Consider the following 24,376-nt stretch of genomic DNA (forward strand, 5'->3'; position numbering starts at 1 on the left):
TTTCTCCTCGTGGACTCCTGCTCCGGCTACTTCTCATCAGGGTTTCGGAGCGGAGCGGATCAACGCTCCGACTGTTGCCCACGCTCCGGAGCGAGGAGCGAGATTCTAAGAAATGGTTCGCTCCGCTCCGGAGCGGAGCGATGTCTTAGCCCGCTCCGCTCCGGAGCGGAGCAGCGGGAATCGAAAAATTTCTCGCTCCGCTCCGGAGCGGAGCGCTACCTTGACACGCTCCGCTCCGGATCGGAGCAGAGGAAGTTGGAAAATTTCTCGCTCCGCTCCGGAGCGAGGAGCAAAATTTTAGGAAACGGTTCACTCCGCTCCGGAGCGAGGAGCGAAGTTTTAGAAAATGGTTCACTCCGCTCCGGAGCGGAGCGCTACCTTGACACGCTCCGCTCCGGATCGGAGCAGAGGAAGTTGGAAAATTTCTCGCTCCGCTCCGGAGCGAGGAGCAAAATTTTAGGAAACGGTTCACTCCGCTCCGGAGCGGAGCGATGCCTTGTGACGCTCCGCTCCGGAGCGAGGAGCGATATTCTAAGAACTTGCCCACTCCGCTCCGGAGCGACTCCGGAGCACTCCGAGGTTGGATAATACGAGTGTATACAGAAAACTAACGATCAAAGGTTCCGAGTACATTAGTAATTTTGTTTGTGGAATTTGTACGGCATTTGAAAATCGCCCGTTGTTGTAGTTATAAAACTGATTATTACTAAAGCTAACGCCACGGAAACAGTCCAGAAAATATTACGTCACTCACCTACAGTGTTGCCAATAAGCAAGGAATAATCCTTACACAATACACCAGGGAAGGCACATTCAACCGCATACGTACAGTCAGGACACTGCCGGTGTTCATGCAAAACACTCGCTGGTGCATGATTGCCATATCTTACTTTCTTTTACGCTGGTTATGTATGATACTTTGAATGTAGGGAAAGGGAAAAGTTTAAAGTAATTGGAAATTCAGGTTGCTAATTTTAACTTTTCGATTTTTGAATGTATGAAGTTGAAAATCGGAATCATGCTTATTAATGTTACCGTCGGCCAATAAGGTAACGTTTTAATTTGAAATAGCTACAGTTTCCATATCTAACTTTTTAAAAATCCTGACACTAGAAAGTTGAAAACCGGCTTAACCAAAAATGTAAGTTGACACATTTGGTTTACTTTTATGAAGGTATAAAATCGAAAATCGGAATGCTGTTTTTATACAGCCAAACCGGGGAATTTAAATAGTATGAAATACAGGGATGTCATATCGATTCTTTTTCCCAATTTTAAAGGCAGGAAGTTGAAATAGGTATTTAATGGTTACATACGTATACTACTGCAAAAATTACAAAATGTCTGATTGCCATATCTAACATTTCAAGTTTGTAAGCAGTAACCTGGAAATAGGCATGGTGGTTATAAGAAAATTGCAAAAATTTTGGAAAACGACGAATGGAATGTTGCTATATTTAACTTTCTGAGTCTAGAAAGCCAGAAAACGTTTACGTATAAAATTAATATTTTTTTGTATTGAGTACGTTGTACACAGCAAACTGAAAGCAAGTTTTCAGTAATGAACAATGTGTAGTCAGCAGATAAGTCGAAACAAGATGTATAAACCTTAATAACCGTGATAAACACAAAATGTAATATTATCTACTTGGATAGGGCCATGTCCTGAATTTTATGGTTTCATTTTTAAAAACAGGGCTGCGAGCAATACGTGCCTTCCTCACTAATGGCATTTGATTTTATTTTTGTTACTTAGCTTTGAATTTTGGCTAATCGCGACGATGATAATGAGAGAATTGATAAATGTGTACTGAAAAAAAAATAGCGCGCTGTACCCTGACAACATAGTGGTAACAACGTCTCCTTGTAATGAAGGGGCATTGGGATCGATACCCGGTGGAGGGACATAGTGGCTCGAATCCCACATTAGGTAGGATTTAAACTGTAGGTCTATTCTCGATAGCGTATTGTTGAGTCTTAAATCCACCAAATGTCCATAACACAAGGCATTGTTTCAACGTATGTTGAATGTATAATTGCAATGTATATTGTGATAAATTAATCCTTAAGAAAATATACATTTATAATTCTGTTTAACAATAAGAAACTTCACTTTCCTTTACATCTATTCACAAGAGCATAAAAATACAACTTGGAAATTAATTTCCAAATGAACAACCTTTTATTCATATCTTTTACGTATGTGTGTGTGTGTGTGTTTTCTGAAATCTGGCAAAGTCCTAATAATGTATCCACTTCTTTTTGTGAAAGTGAAGAGAAGAACAACACGCGCAAGTAATACTTTTAAAAGAGAACAATCTGGCCAGAATTGGTGTAGCATAATTCTAATACAACTGGCAACACTGGAGCTGTCTGGCAAAGGCGATGTCTCTACCATGTACGGATAAGTCGAACGCAACGTACAGCGCAGCGAACGAAGTTCTCAACCCCGAAAGCACACACAAACACCCTCCTCCCCTCTTGAAATGGGCACAACAAGACCAAAGCGCTAGCCGATTGCACTGAGTCACCTGCAAGGAACACGGAATACGGTACAAAACGAAGCTGTCTGTTGTATGGGGGAGGTGGGTCGGACAAATCCGCAAAGCAGAAAAACTGATTGCTTGAAATTATTCGTAACCCATTCAACACATAACATTCAAACTCTTATATCTAAGAGTCACAATGCAAAATAGTTCATCTCAATACAGAAATACTATTTACGTAATTCATATTTCAACTTATATCAAATGAACAATTTACGTACTATAGTTCTCTCTCTCTCTCTCTCTCTCTCTCTCTCTCTCTATTGAGCCAAAACAACATTCTTGTATTGTTTTACCAATGTTTAATGTGCATGATTGATTGATTGATTTAGTTCATTTTACTTATCATCTTTGTCACTTTTGGCTAATCGCGAAGATGGAGATGATTGATGTTATGATTAAATTGATTAACGATACACACAAAGATTGTACACTCGCCTCACTTAGTACTCTGGCAGTTCGTTTCTTTATACAGCATATTTGTAGAAGATACAATTCAACATACAAGTGTATAAAACAAACTTATTACTAACTTCGTTGACCCTGTACAAGCCCATGCCGGGTTTTGAACCACCCCACGGATCCCTGACGTCATAGGGTGCTGTGCTGTAGAGCGAACACAAACAAAAATGCTTCGGCCAAAAGTCCCCGCGCACCTCCCCCTTCACCCGTTCGACTAGGGCCATAAGGAAGCATGATCCACTCTGTCCCTCCCCTCCAAGCGGGGGCGATCATGCAGACCAACAACTAGAATACGTGGAAACAGGACTGCAGGCTCTTTTCCATGTGGTTCTACTATAACCACTCCGTCACGGAAGTCGGCTTTAATGCGCACATTCCATTATTCATAGTTGCATTACAGCATTCGTGTAAAAAAACAACTCCTAACCGGATCGGAGCGTGCTGTCAAAACCACCACGCTCCGGAGCGGAGTGCTGTTGTCTCACGCTCCGCTCCGGATCGGAGCGTGCGTCTAAAAAATCTGAACCACTCCGCTCCGGAGCGGAGTACTGCTGTATCACGCTCCGCTCCGGATCGGAGCGTGTGTCCCAGAAAGCCGAACTACTCCGCTCCGGAGCGGAGTGCTGTTGTATCACGCTCCGCTCCGGAACGGAGCGTACGTCTCAAAAAGCTGAACCACTCCGCTCCGGAGCGGAGTGCTGTTATATCACGCTCCGCTCCGGATCGGAGCGTGCGACTCAAAAAGTCGAACCACTCCGCTCCGGAGCGGAGCGTGTCTCTCAACAAATCGAACCACTCCGCTCCGGATCGGAGTGCTGCCAAACCACGCTCCGCTCCGGAGCGAGGAGCGGAGTAGAAATGACGCTTCGAAGTCGCTCCGGAGCGCTCCTTTAGTACGCTCCGCACTCCGCTCCGAAACCCTGCTTCTCATCCCGCTGACCTGTGAATCAGTGTTGCCATCTATTATTTCCGATAATTCACCAGACGTCAGGAAATGAAATTTCAGAAGGTGGAATTGAATCCATAAAACCTGAGCTGTGAAGACTTTATTTTTGCTAGACTATTCCGGAAGTCGATGCTGCTGTATATAGAACATGAGGATGGTGGTGGTGGTGGGGGGGAGAAAGGTTAGAGAATTGGGAGAATTCATTTCCTTCACAACAAATTCAAGTTAGTCAAGTTTGCACACGCAAGTGTGTTGGAATCTTAAGAGGTGAATTTTATCTTGACCGGGATTTGAACCAGAGTTCTTGAACCCACCGACACTGATAGAGGAGAAGGTCTAAATATGGGCGAAGGTTTAAATATGGGATTTGGAGTTATCAGCGCTTCCGGGTGCTGCAGCCTGGCAGAGGCTATGGGAACTGGTTATCTGTCAATGACAAAGGTTGCGGCGCCAATTCGCAAGAGGGTGGTTAGTTTCGGCCTTGGACTCTGTTATAGAATTGCGACCTCCGGAAACGTTTTGCAGGTATGTTTTAACTCTGTGTTTTCTGAATTGTCATCTGCTTTGTATAGGTTATGATATTAGCGGTACATAAAACATATGTGGGCTTTTATAACGCCATGATTTGTTTGTGAAATATGTACCACAGAAAGCGAAAATAAATTGAAGAAGAAAAACAGCGTGATGGTCTAAATATGGACTATGGCATGAGGTCTAATGCTGAAATCACATTTCCAACAAATATTTGGATGTTTTTCTTAATTTCGATTTTTCCCATTCCGCGTGATTTTCAAACAACAGATTATTCATAAATATGAATTTTATAATGTTTTAGCGATAAATGACTGTTTTTTTTAAAAAATTTTAATTGCCTTTTGTGATATTGCCACTAGTAGCCCATATTTAGACCACAATTTTGAAATACATCATTTTACCATTTTTTAGAAATTGCTTTTTTTTAAAAAAGGAAATGGAGACCTATTCTTTAGCATACTATTACATTTAAGTATATATTTCATAGATTTGCATTTTAAGGGCAGATGCTTGATATTTAAATTTTTTTCCTCCAAAAATGACAAAATAAAAGGGGGGGGTATATTTTGACCTTTTCCTCTATACCATTGTGAACTAAACGAGTGGTATTTTTCTCGGTGTAGCCATTACCTCGTAGTTGTATGTACCCTTAGTACCTTGTATTGACAATTATGACATTTCGACAGAGCTTATCTCCGCGGTGGAGTGGCCACCATTACGATACTACAAAGCCAGAGATCCAAGTTCTTACGCTGCTTAAGGAATGTGTGTACCATTGTGTTTCAGGCATCACCATTCATCATGCTGGCTATTGAACCAAGAAGCAGAGAAGCGAAACAAAAACATACTTTTCATCGGGATGAAAATTGAATCACACCTTATCCGAAACCTCTTCTCTTCGTTACAGAACCAGTGGGTTTTTTTTTGTTTTTTTTAAGTATAAAAGTTGCCATAGGGTTCAAATGGAGTCGAGTTTCTATTTGGTTTATAATTATTAAGAAAACCAGAGTTAATCATAAGACCATACATGAATTGGTATCAGTGCAGTAATTTATCTCCACAGTTGACAACACTGCTCCATATGCTATCGTCCCGGCTCCCACCAGGAGCAGAACGCTAGCCGTTGAAATTGGACCCTACCGTGAGTTAATGACGGATCATTTTTCACGGCAATAACATTCTCATTCTTCTGATCTCTCTTGTGACCAACGCTTTTTTCTCGTTCCTTTCCTCGTCTCTTCCATTAGGGCAGCTGCTCGGAAATGGTTGGAGAATTTAGAGCAAGAGCCGAGGGCGGAAGCAGGAGTTCATAAAATTTAGATTTCTTCAGAGAGTTGCTGATTTTGGTGAAGACTTCCATGTGTGGAGGCCCATTGACGAACGAGTGGATGATTGCACAAGGTTTATCCGCGTCAACCACACGTCAAAAACACACAGCCGGCTTCCGTGGCAGAGTGGTTAGCATATCGCGCTACGAATCCAAGGCTCATCTTTACCGACGTCATTTTCAAGGGTACTAATAACTGTTCCATGGTTCTTTTTACGCTAGATTCACGAACAGAAATAGAACACACATTTTAGGTTCGTCTGGTTCGGTGGAGTGTGTTGATATTGTTAGAACAAGTGACGTCGATTCCGATACTAGAGGCTCCCTTACAAAACTGAAAAAGGGGACAATATAAGCTCGAGTTGCATAATGTTTTCTTATTCTCTGTGGACTAAAATTAAATGGTGTGACTGAGTTGTTATCATATGCAGATGATGTAGACTTATTAGGGGATGATATAAATACAATTAAGAATAATGCTAAAATATTTTTCAAAACTGCTAAAGAGATAGGTTTGGAAGTTAACAAAGAGAAAACTAAATATATGCTTACAAGCCAAAACCAAGTGTTAGGTAATAATCAAAATATAATTATTGATAACAACTCGTTTGAACCAGTTTCCAAATTCAAATACTTAGGAGTAATATTAACAAGTGAAAATTATATTAAAGAAGAAATAAAAAGTAGGCTTAATTCAGGAAATGCATGTTACTTCTCTCTTCATAAACTTTTGTCTAAGAAACTAAAAGTTAAAACATACAAAACAGTAATTTTGCCTGTAGTATTATATGGGTGTGAAACTTGGTCCCTTACATTAAAAGAGGAACATAAATTGAGAGTATTTGAAAATAAGATCCTTAGGAAAATCTTTGGACCTAAAATGGATGAGGAGACATGTGAGTGGAGAAAGTTACATAATTTAGAACTACATAATTTGTATTTATGTCCAGATATAATTAGAATAATTAAATCAAGAAGACTTAGGTGGGCATGCCATGTGGCACGAATGGGAGAGGATAGAGGAGTTTACAGAATTCTTGTTGGGAAACCTGATGGTAAGAGACCTGTAGGAAGGCCAAGACGAAGATGGAGGGACAACGTTGAGATGGATTTAAAGGAAATCAGTAGGGATGGAAAAGAGTATATAGATCTTGCTCAAGATAAGGACAGATGGAAGGCCTGTGTTGCTGCAGCCATGAACCTTCGGGTTTAAGAAGGCTAGAGAGTTAGTTTTTTGTAGTTAACATACTCGCGTATGTAACCTATACCACCGGTTAGTTTTGCACTTAATTATCGAAACGACGCCGTTCTATGCATGAAAAATCCAATAAATGAAGTTAGAGTAATACTGATTGATTGATGTGATATATTTTACTTTGCTTTCCTGTCACTTTTGGCTAATCGCGAAAATAATAATGAATGGTGATAAGATGAATTGGATGAAGAGACAGTCGCAAACAAAAATGGACATTGTGACAATGAGACTGCTGGAATGACCTCCCCCGCATCCTCCTCACTTCGAGCACATCAGAATACACATCAGACATACACCGCTACCAGTGCTATTGACATAGTAATGGAACACTGACTGTATAATAAAGACTACAAAAATAGAGCGAGAGCAATCGAAAATGTTACGTTACATGAAGTACAAACTTGAAGGTACTTATCCCAGATTTGACTCCTACAGTATTCTATAGACGGGCCCAGAATGCACAGGCTTGACGATCGGAGCACAGTCCGCGAGCTGTTGCTGCGTTCCTAACAACAAAACGCGACTTAATCATCAAACAGCGCGAACAAACATTGTCAAAAATCTCCTATCTGGAGAATGAGTATCTACAATGCCTTAGAAAAGCGTAACAAAAATATTGATTTATTCTATATGCCATATAAACAATTTAAAAACACTGTAATGAAAACACACTCAAATAACGCCTACTGAAGCATGTAGCCTATGATAACCTGTATATCTGTTCCATTATGTAACATGGACTCTCTAACTGGGCATCAGCCTGTTGGATTCATTTATGTAAATAAATAAATAAATAAATGTCTAAAAAGAGCCTGTCGTAATTTTTGGCATTGTACAAGTAATGTAATTTTAGAATGGAAAACTTTGGAAAATATTGTGTGTATTGAAGACTAAATTGGTAAACGCTGTAAGTGCCAAAATAATTCAAATACCGTTTTCCACGTTAAACTGTGAAATGTGCCATGCTTTATAATGTGGTAAACGTGGAATGTGGCTGCTAGCCCTCTAAGTAGTTCAAAGGGCGTGTAAAGAGGTCACTAGTGTGCACGTTCTTACGGGCTGATGTGCGGAACGATGCGATTTCCCAACACTTTCGCTTTTGAGTCCTCAATTTCTTGTTTTATATTCAACAAACAAACACTTTAATGTACGTCTACAGTTTAAAGGGGGGGGACCTAAACCATTTAACAATGTCTGTTCACCGTGAATCAAATCCGAGATCCCTTGATTACAAGTTGACAGCATTAGTATACCTAATCGGAAAAGCGCAAAAACTTGCATACAACAGGAAATTTGAAATATTTCAGTCTGCCTGAACGTCTTAATAGGTATTTCAATACATGTTTGTAAATTCAATATTAGAATAGTACTCTTCGGAGACACGATTCGTGGTGGCTAAATATCCAATGAAGGCCAGAGAAGGAACTTTTAATGATTGCTTTTTGCGTAAAAATATTAATAATTTTAACAAAGCGTGTATGGGGATGTTGCAAAGATTATAACAGGAAAACCTAATAGAAGTAAAAACTGACCAGCTGTTTCTTACGTAACCCAGGCCAGTTTCTTTTGCGACCATGTAACATGACCAACACATCTTTCCCGCAGCGTTGCTTCGCAGGAGGGATAGAGAGGGTATGTTGCAGCAATTATCCCGCCAGAGTGTTAAGTGGAATCCACTGAATGAGTGACGCGTTTAACTCAAGAAGTCCTCTCCTCATTCCCCCTACATTGCGAGTGCCAGTTGATCTACGAGAAGCAGAGGCAAGGGCTCTCCCTCCTCCCCCTGCAGCATCCCTCGTCTCCAACCCCTCCGTGTCCTCTCCCAGCAGCTGACATCAACCGCTCCTCTGTCATGTGCTACCGCCCCTTCCCTCCCCCTTCCCTCCCCCTGGCACATCCCAGGGAATATTATCTTTCGACGATTCGAGATCTTCCATCACACAGTGAGTCTTGAACAACTGGATGCTGTGTTCTGTTTGCGGGAACAGTTCCGTCCCTCCCCTCCCATCCTTGTCTTCATTCTATACTTTTTCCCTTTCACATCATACTGCATACATATATATAAGCTGCTTGCTACTTGTCGCAGTAAGAGCCGGATTTAAAATGTACCAGACCCCAGGCCAGTGACTTATTGAGAATGTTCCATCTTTTGGCGGTATAAGGCTAAGTTTAGAGTCAAAATAACCATAAATTAGAGATTTATGAAAAATTTTAAGGGATGTTAGGTGGGTGCCCTAGACTAGGGATGGCCAGATCCGGATCCTGGCGGATCCGAAATTCGGATCCTGTCGGTTCCGGATCCTAAAATTTTTCGGATCCGGACCCAAAACTTTCGGATCCGGATCCGTTTTGCCATCCCACATGCGCTTCTTTGGAAAGTAAGAATGTGCTTATAACATATTGTTACCTGCTAATATACATATATATATATAATATACATAAACATATATATATAGTGTGTGTGTGCGATTTGTAATTAATTAATACACTTACAAGGGAGGTCTAAGTCTCCCCCTCCGATCTCCCCTCAAATGTCAAGATGAGGAGAAATTGAAGTGGGGATCTGACCCCGAAACCACGTAAATATGGCATAGGAAGAAACAGGGGGCATAGGGCCTCTCTATACACCTGTCAAATTTCATGGGAATCGGAGGGGGACACAGGGGTCAGATGATCCCCACGTCAATTTGTCCTCATCTTGACATTTGAGGCGGGTTTTGCCCCCTAAAACAGTTTCTTAGCCGAAACAAAAAAAAAACAACACGTATTTCTTCCTTTGGGCCCCTCTATACACCTGCCAAGTTTCATGAAAATCGGAGGGGGACACAGGGGTGAGATCCTTACTTCAATTTGTCCTCATCTTGACATTTGAGGGGATTTTGCCCCCTAAAACAGTTTTTAGCTGAAACAAAAAAAAACAACATGTAACTCTTCCTTTGGGCCCCTCTATACACCTGCCACGTTTCATGGAAATCGGAGGGGAACACAGGGGTCAGATCCCCACTTCAATTTGTCCTCATCTTGACATTTGAGAGGAGGTTGCCCCCTAGAACAAATTTTTCACGAAAGAAAAAAACACGCATTTCTTCATTTGGGCCCGTTTATACACACACCTGCCAAGTTTCATGGAAATCGGAGGGGGACACAGGGATCAGATCCCCACTTCAATTTGTCCCCATCTTGACAATTGAGTGGGTTTCGCCCTGTAAAACAGTTTTTTTTTTTAGCTGAAACAAAAAAAACAAACATATTTCTTCCTTTGGGCCCCACTATACACCTATCAAGTTTCATGGAAATCGGAGGGGGACACATAAGTCAAATGCCCACTTAAATTTGTTCTCATATTGACATTTGAGGGGGGGGGGTGCCCCCTAAAACAGTTTTTTAGCCGAAACAAAAAAACACGTATTTCTTCATTTGGGCCCGTTTATACACACACCTGCCAAGTACCATGGAAATCGGAGGGGGACACATCCTCACTTCAATTTGTCCTCATCTTGACATTTGAGGGGGTTTTGCCCCCTAAATCAGTTTTTTAGCTGAAACAAAAAAACACGTATTTCTTCCATTGGGCCCCTCTATACACCTGCCAAGTTTCATGAAAATCGGAGGGGGACACAGGGGTGAGATCCTTACTTCAATTTGTCCTCATCTTGACATTTGAGGGGATTTTGCCCCCTAAAACAGTTTTTAGCTGAAACAAAAAAAAAACAACATGTAATTCTTCCTTTGGGCCCCTCTATACACCTGCCACGTTTCATGGAAATCGGAGGGGAACACAGGGGTCAGATCCCCACTTCAATTTGTCCTCATCTTGACATTTGAGAGGAGGTTGCCCCCTAGAACAAATTTTTAACGAAAGAAAAAAACACGCATTTCTTCATTTGGGCCCGTTTATACACACACCTGCCAAGTTTCATGGAAATCGGAGGGGGACACAGGGATCAGATCCCCACTTCAATTTGTCCCCATCTTGACAATTGAGTGGGTTTCGCCCTGTAAAACAGTTTTTTTTAGCTGAAACAAAAAAAACAAACATATTTCTTCCTTTGGGCCCCACTATACACCTATCAAGTTTCATGGAAATCGGAGGGGGACACATAAGTCAAATGCCCACTTAAATTTGTTCTCATATTGACATTTGAGGGGGGGGGTGCCCCCTAAAACAGTTTTTTAGCCGAAACAAAAAAACACGTATTTCTTCATTTGGGCCCGTTTATACACACACCTGCCAAGTACCATGGAAATCGGAGGGGGACACATCCTCACTTCAATTTGTCCTCATCTTGACATTTGAGGGGGTTTTGCCCCCTAAATCAGTTTTTTAGCTGAAACAAAAAAACACGTATTTCTTCCATTGGGCCCCTCTATACACCTGCCAAGTTTCATGAAAATCGGAGGGGGACACAGGGGTGAGATCCTTACTTCAATTTGTCCTCATCTTGACATTTGAGGGGATTTTGCCCCCTAAAACAGTTTTTAGCTGAAACAAAAAAAAAAAAACATGTAATTCTTCCTTTGGGCCCCTCTATACACCTGCCACGTTTCATGGAAATCGGAGGGGAACACAGGGGTCAGATCCCCACTTCAATTTGTCCTCATCTTGACATTTGAGAGGAGGTTGCCCCCTAGAACAAATTTTTCACGAAAGAAAAAAACACGCATTTCTTCATTTGGGCCCGTTTATACACACACCTGCCAAGTTTCATGGAAATCGGAGCGGGACACAGGGATCAGATCCCCACTTCAATTTGTCCTCATCTTGACAATTGAGTGGGTTTCGCCCTGTAAAACAGTTTCTTTTTTAGCTGAAACAAAAAAAAACACCTATTTCTTCCTTTGGGCCCCACTATACACCTATCAAGTTTCATGGAAATCGGAGGGGGACACATAAGTCAAATGCCCACTTAAATTTGTTCTCATATTGACATTTGGGGGGTGGGGTGCCCCCTAAAACAGTTTTTTAGCCGAAACAAAAAAACACGTATTTCTTCATTTGGGCCCGTTTATACACACACCTGCCAAGTTCCATGGAAATCGGAGGGGGACACATCCTCACTTCAATTTGTCCTCATCTTGACATTTGAGGGGTTTTTGCCCCCTAAATCAGTTTTTTAGCTGAAACAAAAAAACACGTATTTCTTCCATTGGGCCCCACTATACACCTGCCAAGTTTCATGGAAATCGAAGAGGGACACAGGGGTCAGATCCTCACTTCAATTTGTCCTCATCTTGACATTTGAGGGGGTTATGCCCCCTAAACCCGTTTTTTAGCTGAAACAAAAAAAACACGTAATTCTTCCTTTGGGCCCCACTACACTGCCAAGTTTCATGGAAATCGGAGGGGGACACTTAGATAACCTCCCTTGTTAGTCTTACACTTTGTAATTATTTAACACTGCATATATTATAATGTTTTATTTTAATTTGTAAAACTGTAACTGTAGAACAATTGCATAATTTTGGTATAACATTTCTATCTTGTTATATGTGTTAAAGGTTTCATCCTGGAATGGAATGTCTCACATTTATGTGTGTTTTCAATTCCAATACATTCGAATGAATACATATTCGTTTCAATGGCATTTACAAAATCACTTCTGACATTTGTGCACGAGTGTGTTAGCCGATGCGTAGCAAAGTATTTTAGGAACAACACTTGAAAAGAATTATTGTAGGACTAACGAAAAATTTCTTTCTAATCGAAGATCATAATACCTTTTAAGGTGTGGTAATATTATAATGGATTGAGATACGAAACTCTCGGATCCGGATCTCTCGGATCCGGATCCAGATCCGGAACTTTCGGATCCGGATCCAGATCCGAAACTTTCAGACCCGGATCCGGATCCAGATCCGTAACTTTTGGATCCGGATCCGTTTGGCCATCCCTACCCTAGACTAATGTAAAGATGCCGACACTCCTACAATTGAGAATGTGTGCAACATTATGAGATACGATCATATTCCCCTTCCCGTCTTTCAGACCTAAATGCAATTTACATGCAACAAAAATATTTGCAACAACCTTGCGTCACTCTTAGAATTAGCGACTTACGTTCCCGAGTTATTTTTATGCAGAGTTCCACTCAACTGCGCCTGGTAATCACTTATCTACTTCACATAATGCTTTATTTTCTTTTTTTTTTTGGAAACTGTACATTTATACGTAGAAACTTCTTACGATCAAAACTTTCACTTAAAGCATATAATAATGTTAACATTCCCATTTGAACTCTGTTTACACGTTAAACGGATTTACCCTTCCAGTGAAATATGTAATTTTCTATTCTTGAAGAATTAAACGCCGAAAACGTTTCTGTGTCGCAAATGTACAGAATACTTACTCGCTTACCTTAATGTAAATAGTAAGTAAGATTCACATAGCAAAATATTGGATAGTAAACAGCGCAATATATCAATTACAAACGCATACGTTTATATGTGGAAGCATTCTGCACCTCGATTTTTCGATAATCGATTTCAACAGCATGTGCGCTGATTGGTCGACAGTCAGTCACCAAAGCTTTATTTAGAACCGTTCCTAATTATAAATTCTTGGACGGTAACCACGAATGCTAAATGAATGTGTGCTCTGACGTCACTTCCTTTAAGCGTGGAATTCAATGTGTTTTGTTCACGTTTCATTACACCGTGTACTTGAATCCTTGTCAAGTCATAGAAGGTTTCGTTATGTTCATTCATGCTTCTTCGCGAAAATCGAATGGTGGTTGTGTGTGTAACATACGCGCATATTCAGTATGAGCCTGGGTCTCTCGTATATGCGAAGGAAATAAATTGAATCCATAACATTAACATTCAGTTGACGTGGAGAGAAACAAAAAAAAACACGGACTTCTCTATTGAAGTTCTTAATTCTAAACAAACACACTAGATGGCAGCACACGTGACATGGATTCGCTAAATCCGTTCGGCAAACAGCAGACAGTGGCGCTCTCTATTTCTAGCTGCGAAAGTGGCCAAACTAGGAATTCGGAGACTTCTTCTTAGCTGGACAAACAAGAAAGAAGGGGAAAAGAAGGAAGAGGAGAGGGGGAAGCAAAGGAACGCGGGGGAAGACGTCACCGGAATCGTCACGATCGTCATTTGTCTTGGGACGCTGGCCTGATGGTCGAAGGGGGAAATTCTGTTGTCTCCCTTCCATCCCTTCTACCCCATTGCTTGCGACCCTCCAAGTAGCATCCTCCCCTTCTCCCCCCGTTTACAGTCTGAAAGAGAAGTTGCGAGTTCTCCATCGGATCGTCTCGGAAGAACTAGAAAGCCTTCAAGTACCGATTGACAAAATAATAACTCGGCACTTTCCCGCGATAATATCTGGTTGGGTCTGGTTGTGAACTCTTTATTTTCCAAGTTGTGATCATTTTCAAATCATAACGCTTTTCTGCTCTGACATTTTAATTTTAAGCCGTTGGATTATCTAGAAGGACTTGTTTTCGTGCGAGTTTTATTCGATTCAGTGCGTTGCTGTTAAGTTTTAAATTAGCAACAAGCACAAAATCTATAAATTCTTGTAATAAATAAAATACAGATATCAACTTACGAGTTTCATTACACTATATCCCATAATACATTTTTAAAACAGTAACACTGACGATGAAATGTCCTTCGTATCAAAGATTTTTATCTTACAAGATAGTTGTGAATGTTATTTAAAAAAATGACAATCACAAGGGGTTGAATTGCCTACTGTATTTTTTGGTAACGAGTTTTATCTTTTGAGATGTTCTCTATAGCCACCGTAGTTAGAATCTCTCAAATAGTGACATTACGTAACAGATTCTGTGTAAAACGTAGTTGTATCTCAGGAATGAGTGGGAATTCCCCATCTGGCTGCTAAATTTTGGCAATGGGTAACTGCCATTGGTTTAGCCGTAACTTGAATTTCAAGTTGCTCCTCCATAAGGAATACATGGGATTCTGTAAATACTAATTCATCATATTTCTCCAAGACCAAGGCGTAATAATCAACTTAAGAAACCGCTTCCACTTGCCACATGGGGAGAAATTCATACTCTTCATTTCTGTCTGAGATCTTTTTAGTAGCATTGCTCATTCCGACGATATTGGAATAAATAAACGTAATTGTCCCTCTTCGCCTTAAGAGTAGTTACTGGAAAACATTTCCTATAGCACACTGATTACTAACCAACTCTCTAGCATTCTTAAACCCGAAGGTTTATGGCTGCAGCAACACAAGTATTCCATCTGTTTCTATCCTGGGCAAGATCAATCCAATCTTTTCCATCCTTACCGATTTCCTTGAGGTTCATCTCAACGTTATCCTTCCAACTTTGTCTTGGCCTCCCTACTTATCTCTTACCATCAGGTTTCCCAACAAAAATCCTGTAAACTGTTCTTTCCTCTCCCATTCGTGCCGCATGCCCTGCCCATGTAAGTCTTTTTGATTACTTAACCCAGAATTTCATAAGTGGTCACAAGTAGTAATTTTGGACATCATATACTATGGTACAGAGATTAACTATATCTCTATGCAATTGGTAACAAATCTTGTGCAAGTTTAATCGTGATGAGATTAGAATAGTTCGTGCGACAAATGGTTGGATATGCAGCTTCGTTAAATTACAACCGCTGGACACACTGTCGGACATGATAAAAACACACAAGCCCGACCCTGTGGCCGAGTGGTTAGCACATCGCGCTGCGACGCCAAGGGTCCCGGGTTCGAATCCCGGTCGGGCTTGGTTGTTTGTGAATGTCCATTCATCAATTTCATCATTTCATCACTCATCCCCATCTTCGCAAATTAGCCAAGAGGCACAAAACGCGAAGTAAAATAAACTAAATCAATCAATCAAAATCAATCAATGATAAAAACACGTGAAACTTGAGAAAAACCAATGTGAGCAATGCCTGGTAGCAGAATTGTAAAAGTTAGACCGCCTTGTGGAGAATCCAGGACAAAACATAACGTATATTTTTTTCCGTTTTTGTAGTGGGCATACGTAATAGCCACACGAAAAACCGAGTGAAAGATTTATATATGTATATATTCATCATCAGGGGGATTAACATTGGATTTGTATTTGATACTAAAATACTATATCAGATTTGTATGGATTTAATACCATAAATGTGGCTCGTGGTTGCTCACGCAGAAATTCACACATTATTATTATAGCTATAATTTTTAGGAGTAGTGACTGCTGTTTATGGTATTTCTCATTTTGTTTATACAGCTGTAAGTATTATTTTAAGGGTAAGTTGAAAACTTGTCCCACTAAATGTATAAAAAGTAATCTTAATCATTTAAACTTTGTATGTAGCTTTGTATTTGAAAATTTTAACTGTTGAAATAAATTGTGGCAATATTTAATACGTTCAAAGAGCAATATTATTTGTGTGATGGATGAAGTTACCGATTTATGTCTACCGTAGTATTACATGGTATTACACACAAAAGAAAGGTAGATGAGAATTCAGCTAAACTAGACGATTTGTGTTCCTCTTTGTTTCCTTGGACATTAATATTCGTGGGAAGACGGCGTCGAGCGCTGTCGTAAATGCAGGTGAGAAAGTATACGCAGAAGAAGAAGAAGTACTGCGAGTTGCTGAGTAGCCTGTGCGCTTCGCTGTCACCCACGTCAAAACACAAAGAGCTTTTTACTTGCAGGGGGAAATAATCTACAAGGAGGACTATTTAAGCACCTTTCGCTGAAGGTGGGCGTCTGGGGGAGGGGGAATTCCGGTTATGCAAATCAGGTTTGTTCAGCGAGGACGTAATAACCCCGGCGAGTCGGGAAATTAAGAACCAGTTACAGTGTTAACTCCTGATAAACAAAAATGCCGACCTGTCATTGGTATAAGGCAGTAAAAGTATCTACAAATATTGTACGTGATTCGCCAGTAAATGTTGTTTAGTGGCGGGGAAAGTGTCTGCCACCTTCCCCCTTCCGTGACTGCCTGTTATCCATATTTTACTTAGCGCATGCGCGTGGGAAATCCTTTCCTCGTCAGCATTCCAGAAATGTTTTGGAGTTTCTTACCTTGATTTGGAAAAAACAAATTAGGATGCATATTTCAGGTGCAAGTCACACGCTCTTTTTTTCCCCGGATCTATATAAATAATTTATATTGAAATGATGCGAATATTATCGAAACTTTAACGGGGGGGGGAGCTCAACCACTCAAACTTAGATGCCCCCCCTTTCCATCGTAGGGGATTTTCAGAAGAGAATCTTATGTAAAACCCTCATTCGACGAAAGCATTTTCCTTAACATTTATGCCATGACCAAAATCCTACCGTGTAAAGTGAAACATCTTATGGCATTTGAGATGCCATGGCATTTCTCAAGGATAGAACCGGCTCTATTTCCGTAGCATTTCGCGTAGCATAACCAATCAGAGGCAAGTTCTAGTTCACGACTGCAATTGTAATGGCGGCCGAGTAAGATGTAAACAATGTATCACTTCGCAGTTTTAAAAGCCGATAACTATTCAACCGAGAGGAATAACGTTTCTTGTAAAAAGGTGTTAGTTACAAATCAATGGCGCGGCTTAAATTATACTTTATAGCGTATACAGTACACATATGGAAGAATATTTTAGTTGTTTCAATTGCAAACGCCGTGCACTAACCATAGGTGGTGTAACTCGGCGTAACTTTCGTGTTGTATTATTACACATCGAAATCAAAAAGTTACTTGGAATGTTAGCTGAAATGCTTCCGTTTAAAGTACTGTCTGCTATTAGATTTTTGGAAGCATTTACATAGTATTTATGCTAGCAAAAATGTTAAAAAAAATATTTCCGTCTAAAACGGGCCTAATGATAGATAAACCTTCTATGCCTCTACAATCAAGGCAGTAGGGAGGGTATAAGGCTAATTACTCCTTTCCTCTTTCTTTTCTAAATATCTGCAAACAATTTTCAACATTTGTAAATGTACTTTGATGAACAATCAAATTTTATTCATATTTTTTCTACTAATCAATACCTGCGTATTGAGTGAAAACTATTTTTTAAGATTTGCTGGGCTATTGGTGGAGTGATAAAATTAATAGTATCTTGGTACATAAATATGTGCGCGCGCATCTTCTGTTTATATGCACACAAAACACAATTTAATTAATTTCTAACGAGGAGCTTCTGAAAAAATGTAATCTTTAGGCAGGCCACCCTTAGATCTATTTTAGCTACGAGCCTGCAGAGAAGTTGTACCAAACTGTATAAGCAGTGATCCAGTCTGTAAGGTGCCTGAATGTCACACTGAAAACCCAGGTTTAATTCCCGGAGCGAGTAATCTCGAGTTGGAATTCTCCGACGTGGCTCTCCATAACGAAGCTCTGGGGCTCACCCAGCCTCTGATCTGAGAACACCTGAAAGTAACTCTCGGGAGGTAAAGGCGACTGGAGTGTGGTGCTGAGTCTAACTCCACACTGTACACGTGTCATCTCGGTGGGAGTGCTGGGCTCACTATTTCGCCACCGACAGTCCCAGGTTCAAGTTCTGGCGAGGGCATAGACATTTTGTGAATGCCACTTCCATCAGTTTCATCTAATCACGATTCACCCTCATCCAGCGACGTGCTCAAAAGGGGTTGATGGGGTTCATAACCCTCCCTTTTGGTCCAGTATTAAAAAAAGAAGGAACGTCAAAGGCAAAACATGGCAAAATGAAGGCTCACTGCTAAGAAAAAGTAACTCCTAACTTTCGAAAATCCTGGGCACGCCACTGCCCTTATCGTCGCGATTAGCGTGAAGGGGCAGAAGAGAGACTTAAAATAACAAAAGTACAAAATACACCCCCTCCTTGCCTTCACAGCGCGGTGTAGTGCCCTGAGTGGGAGAGAAGTGGATTGAGGCAGAAGCCTTTTTCTCTTTTTATTTTAACTGTGTCAAAAATGCTCACTACTATCCAAACTAAAACTAACATTTCTATTTTTCTTCTCTTTGTAGACTACCAACCGGAGTATTTTCCAGACCAAGATAAGAAGACTCTGGCGATTCAGCCCGACCTCACGCAGACGGTGAACGTTGTGTCTGTCCCGCCGACCGCAGTGTGCTACGAGTACACCTATTCGGACCCCAACTGCAACAACAAATCGCCTTGCAGCGAGCACCACTACGATGTGCCGCACATCAGCAGCCCACTGCCCACCGCGTCCCCCGACAGCCCCAGCCTTGTCGAGGTGCCATCGACTCTGTCGCGAGGAACAGTGAGCCCAGCGACATCTATTGAGAAAGCGCCGCACTCGGACTCCAACCACAGCCTGAGCAGCTCGTTCTCGTCGTGTAAGTGTTGATCTCTGCCATCTGTAGTTGTTACGGCGAACTACGTCCACACAGCTTTAAATCCGTGTTACACTCTTTTACAAGTACAAGTACAAGTTCAGACTGTGACGGCCTACAATTGTAATTAACTCCTGCCCAGGGAAATGAGCTTATTTTTATTTCCTCCCGATTCATAAGGAAAGAAACGTTGGATACTGGAAAAGATGAAAACATTGAACGAGTTTCTATGGGTATTGTTCAGTGGCGTAAATAACACTCCCCTCTAAGAGTAGCAGGACAAAAGGATACTCAAGATGGAATAACTTTCACGTCTTTCTTTCATTATTTCTTTCTCGCAATATCTCCTTTTCTTACAGTCTTGTGAAGTTCAGAGCCGTATCTAGAGATGGGAGGGGGCGCCGAAGATCTAAATAAAAATATAATAATGCCATGGCACCTCATGAATTTTTTTCATTTTTTTGCGCCGTATTAAATCAATATTGTTTTCAGTTTGCAAAAATTTGGATCTAAAATGCATAAACACAGTTGTTTGGAGGAAGAGAAGCGTGGCACATTTCAGAGACAATTTATTTATTCATTATGGTGCTTCTATGTTGCTGCTTTATATATATAGCATACATATACCCATCAATGCAATGAAACTAAAACAGTGAGATAAAATGAGGATGAGGTATTTCTTTCTCGACTGAACTTTCAAACAAGGCTTTGCTCCCCCTCCCCTAATCAGACGACCTGCGCACGATTATGTCCAGACTGCCATATGCATACAGTTTAATATGTGATACATACAAGTGCCCTAATACAAGGAATCGAATATGTGACCACATACATGCAAAGTGAAGGCAAAGGTTGAGAAGCAACATGCTATAATTTTTTTTTAATAGTGTAGTTTGACAAATTGTTCAATATGAACATATTTTCAGCTGTAGCTTATCTGGCATGTATCATGCAAGTTGTTGTTGTTGTTAAGCAGTTTATAGTTATATATTGAAATATTTTAAATGCTTTCAATGCAAATATTAGTTTTAGTATGTTAATTATTTTGCCCATGATTAAACTATTTTCTTAAACTTTAGACATTTGTTTTTAGAAATACATATTATCACACAACCACTGTTTATATATTTAAAAAAAGCATAGATTAATTATTGCCTAAATATATGTAAATAAATGCCAATATATACAGGAGCTTCCCCAAGGGTGTAGTGGTAATGTAATCACCTTGTAATCAAAGGTGCGATACCCAGTGGAGGAACATATGGTGGTTTGGATCTCACTGTGAAATATAGGTCAAGTCCAAATTAGCCATTCCATGCATAAAGTGGACTTACTTTTACTAAATGTAATGACTATTTGTATGTCTGTGCTAAAATCATATCCTTTCAAACAATGTCACAATTCTTGGCTGTTGTTTATTTATTATATAATTACTGGAAATGCTTATTCCGTCAGTGGGAAAAGTTTTGACATGCTAACTACCCTTTAAATATAGTTTATTACTTAGGAAGCACATTGTCCATACAAAATGATATATTTTTAATATGTTCTCACTATCTTTTTTGGTTTATTTTCAGCACCTTCCCGGCCTGGTTCAACTTATGACGGAGAGGTCTCTTCATACCATCACACACCCATCTTGCCCCGTGGCCTTGATCCAGAATGTGTCAGCATAACCACAGTAACACGTACTGGTGCAAGACTGTCTTTGCCAGAATCTGGAGTGACATTGACAGTGCCCGAGGGAGCACTTGGTCATGGCCAAAGGGAAGAAGTGTTCGTAGCTGTCCTCAGGGAGGATAAGGACAGACCAAAATTGTCAGGTATTATTATTGATTCTTAGCATTTGCTTTCATCTTAATGCAATATTTTATGTCATGAAATAAATCAGGAATGGGAGATATAGTTCTTTCAAGAAGAGCAAAGAGCTGAATGAAAGCGAGATCTGCACAGAATGATGTGGATGGATAGAATTTCATACAGAAACTTTTCTTTTCTATTTCCTCTACAAACATGTCACATTGTGGAACAGCATCCAGAAGGCATCCAATAGATAAATCGTCGATCCATAAAACATGATATATATATGCCCATCCAGGAGATATATTTCCATTCATATCAAGCATATATCCAGGAATATCTAGTAAACATCCATATGTCTGTCCAGATATCCATAGGATCTTCAGCAAAGATGTTTAATGGACAGTCTATGGATCATTTTTGGATATGTTTTGGAGATCTCTTCTATGTGGTTCACATGAATGGGATGTCATTTGGACATTTTCATTTGATTGTGGATAAGAAACGGATATATTCTGGACTAGAAATGGCTCATATCTCGACATTTATTAGACATAATTTCCTCATTATCTGGATATTTTCACACATACTTTGGATGCAAAAAATATTCCTGGACTAGATTTAGACATATGAAGGATCACATGCACATGTATCCCCCCCCCTTTCTCTCTCTCTCTCTCACACACACACACATCCAAAGATGATTTATATTCACACGCATATCCATGATGAGCAAAATGTGCACTAGTTTGACATTTTGTTATACTACCACATATACGTACTGCGAACTGGAACGAATTCAAAGATTTGTAACAAAGGGACTTTTTGGCTCTATCCCCATGCATGACTCTCTGGATCAGATGATGGGGGAGATGCTTATGTGGGTAAGACTGGGTAAAAATCAGAGTTTGAGTCTTAACATATAACTGGATATTGAATAGAGTCCAATGGACATCCATATTCTTCATGGATCTGTTGACATTGTGGATACCATGGAGGTTTGTGTTTTTTGGGAAAGAATGTGAACCAAAGGGAGAGAGTGTGATGTAAATGACCTATTTTAGTGGTTCCCAAAGTGTGTCCTGGAGCGTCGTGGCTGGCTTACAGGGCCGCCGTGAAATGTTCCAATATTTTAACTAAAATGACACTCGTTTGTTAGTCTTCACATTGTTATTTGTGCATAATTAATACTTTTAACATGTAAAATGTTTCTGAATTTGAATTATGTGTATATTTTATAACTTAATGCAAACAACCTAACACTAACTGTTAGTGTTAGATAGGCCTACATTCTGACTTGGGTGTCATGGAAAAAAGTCTTGAAGTACTAAGGGTGCCATGAAACGAAAAAGTTTTTGAACCCCTCACCTATGTCAAAATTGAAATGCCAAAATATGACTCTGAATAGTGAAAATATTAAATTAAAGAGAGTGTGTTTTCATTTACCATACGAAATGCATTTGAGTCTAAACACATTATTGAGGTTATTTTTTATGGGTAATAAGGAACATAACGAGTTCGTTGCATGTGCCACATGAGGAGAAATACATACTTTATTGTTTCAGAGGCCTTTTTCCAATATTCAAGTGCATTTTGACAGAATTGAAGTGAATATGCATCTCGTGCAACTTCCGCACTGAAGTGGAGTTGATTGATTAGTCCTCAAGTAATACACAACATCAGCACTCTAAGTGGAGGAAACATGGCAAGATGCTATTCCCCAGTTAAGAAAATTTGTATAAAGCACCCCCAACTAGGAAAATTTGCAAAAAACAACCCTCCCCCACTTGCTTCATTGTATCCACTTCGAATCAGGCAATCATCCCCCACCTATCCCTAAACTCAAGGAAGCCACCCCCTCCCCCAAAGCTATGAATTTCAACTTCGAGCACTGCACGACACTTGCTGCTTTGGTGTGAAATCTCAATAAGTTGATTGTATTCATTGTCCTGTGTTGCTTTGTATGATATTTTGGGTAAAGATGGGATGCAACATTACCAATAGAGTACCAGTATAATGAACTGATAGTAATAACCAATAGTAAGCTATGACTGATAAAAGCATGAACAGAATGATTCACACACATGATTAATAATAAACATCCATAATCTAAACTGTCAAAAGCTTTTGTGAATTTGCTGTAGAAAATGAAACTGTGTATTTATAATTTATGGGCTGATATGAAATTTTGGCCAATACTGATAAAGTTCCGATATAAAATTTACCGATATCCAATATTCTACGAATCCGATATAAAATTCCAAATGGTTCTTGAAGAACCTGAATGTGTCATTGACCTCCTAATAAATGCATGTTTCGAGATGATGGCAGTGCAAAATAATTGAATATTTAGACATTTACTTTTTTAAAATAGTACGGCATGGAGATTATGCATAAAAATTATAACAAAATAGCAGAATTTTGCACTAAATTATAAGATATTTATAGATATATAGGATCGATAAAATAATCTGAAATTTTACCGATAAACTGATATACCCATATGGCTATCTCAGCCAATACCGATAGAGTACCGATTAATCTGTTCCATTCCTAGAATTTGTTTTTCACTAACTGGGTAAGTGAATTATGCTTCCAACTTCATAAAAAAGGAAAACAAAATTCAAGAATTATGCATTCATAACTGTTTATTAAAATGGTAAAATTAATTTGGCAAACATACTAATGTGTCGGTATTGGACAGCAATGATAGAATATTAATTCACACCATTTCTAGGAAATTTTTATGTATTCTGAGGGTTTTTCATGTGCTTGGTATACATAAAAACACACCTATATAATATTAATTTGCTTTCCCATAGAAATGAGTGAAGCTGATTTTGGACCAAGAAATCTGTTCTCTTTGCATTCTTTGTATCTTTCTGAATTTCTTATATTCATTGGAGTGCAAATAAGTTTTAATTTCTATTCAAACTTAATTTATCTTTACTGGTTTTTGAACTTTAAAACATACAATATTATATGGATTCTGTTTATTTTACAGATCGCCAAACCCAGCTCAGTCCAGTGATTATGTGTGGACCACTTGGTCTGATATTTAAGAAACCTTGTGTATTAAGCTTCCATCATTGTGCCAATTTGAAACATGGACATTGGAATGTTTCTGTATTTCATAGTGACTCCCGCCCAGAAGAACCAGCTGTTTGGCAGGTCAGTACTGAAATTTATTTAATATACAAACACATTAATTTATTACGATTATGAGATGATCTTCA

General features: G+C 39.8%; 1 protein-coding gene across 3 annotated transcripts in view; it reads left to right on the plus strand.

Moving 5' to 3' along the window:
• The window catches only part of LOC145978400 (netrin receptor UNC5C-like), a 546,350-nt gene that overhangs the window by 500,945 nt on the left and 21,029 nt on the right, over positions 1-24,376 (plus strand). For all 3 annotated transcript variants that reach the window (XM_083111023.1, XM_083111028.1, XM_083111032.1), the window contains 3 exons: positions 19,008-19,343; positions 20,918-21,163; positions 24,145-24,311. In XM_083111023.1, the coding sequence (XP_082967149.1) occupies positions 19,008-19,343; positions 20,918-21,163; positions 24,145-24,311 (749 nt within the window). The remainder of the gene's footprint in view (positions 1-19,007; positions 19,344-20,917; positions 21,164-24,144; positions 24,312-24,376) is intronic.

The sequence above is a fragment of the Lepisma saccharinum genome, chromosome 1, assembly GCF_977018435.1.
Source record: "Lepisma saccharinum chromosome 1, izLepSacc3.1, whole genome shotgun sequence".
Taxonomy (NCBI): domain Eukaryota; kingdom Metazoa; phylum Arthropoda; class Insecta; order Zygentoma; family Lepismatidae; genus Lepisma; species Lepisma saccharinum.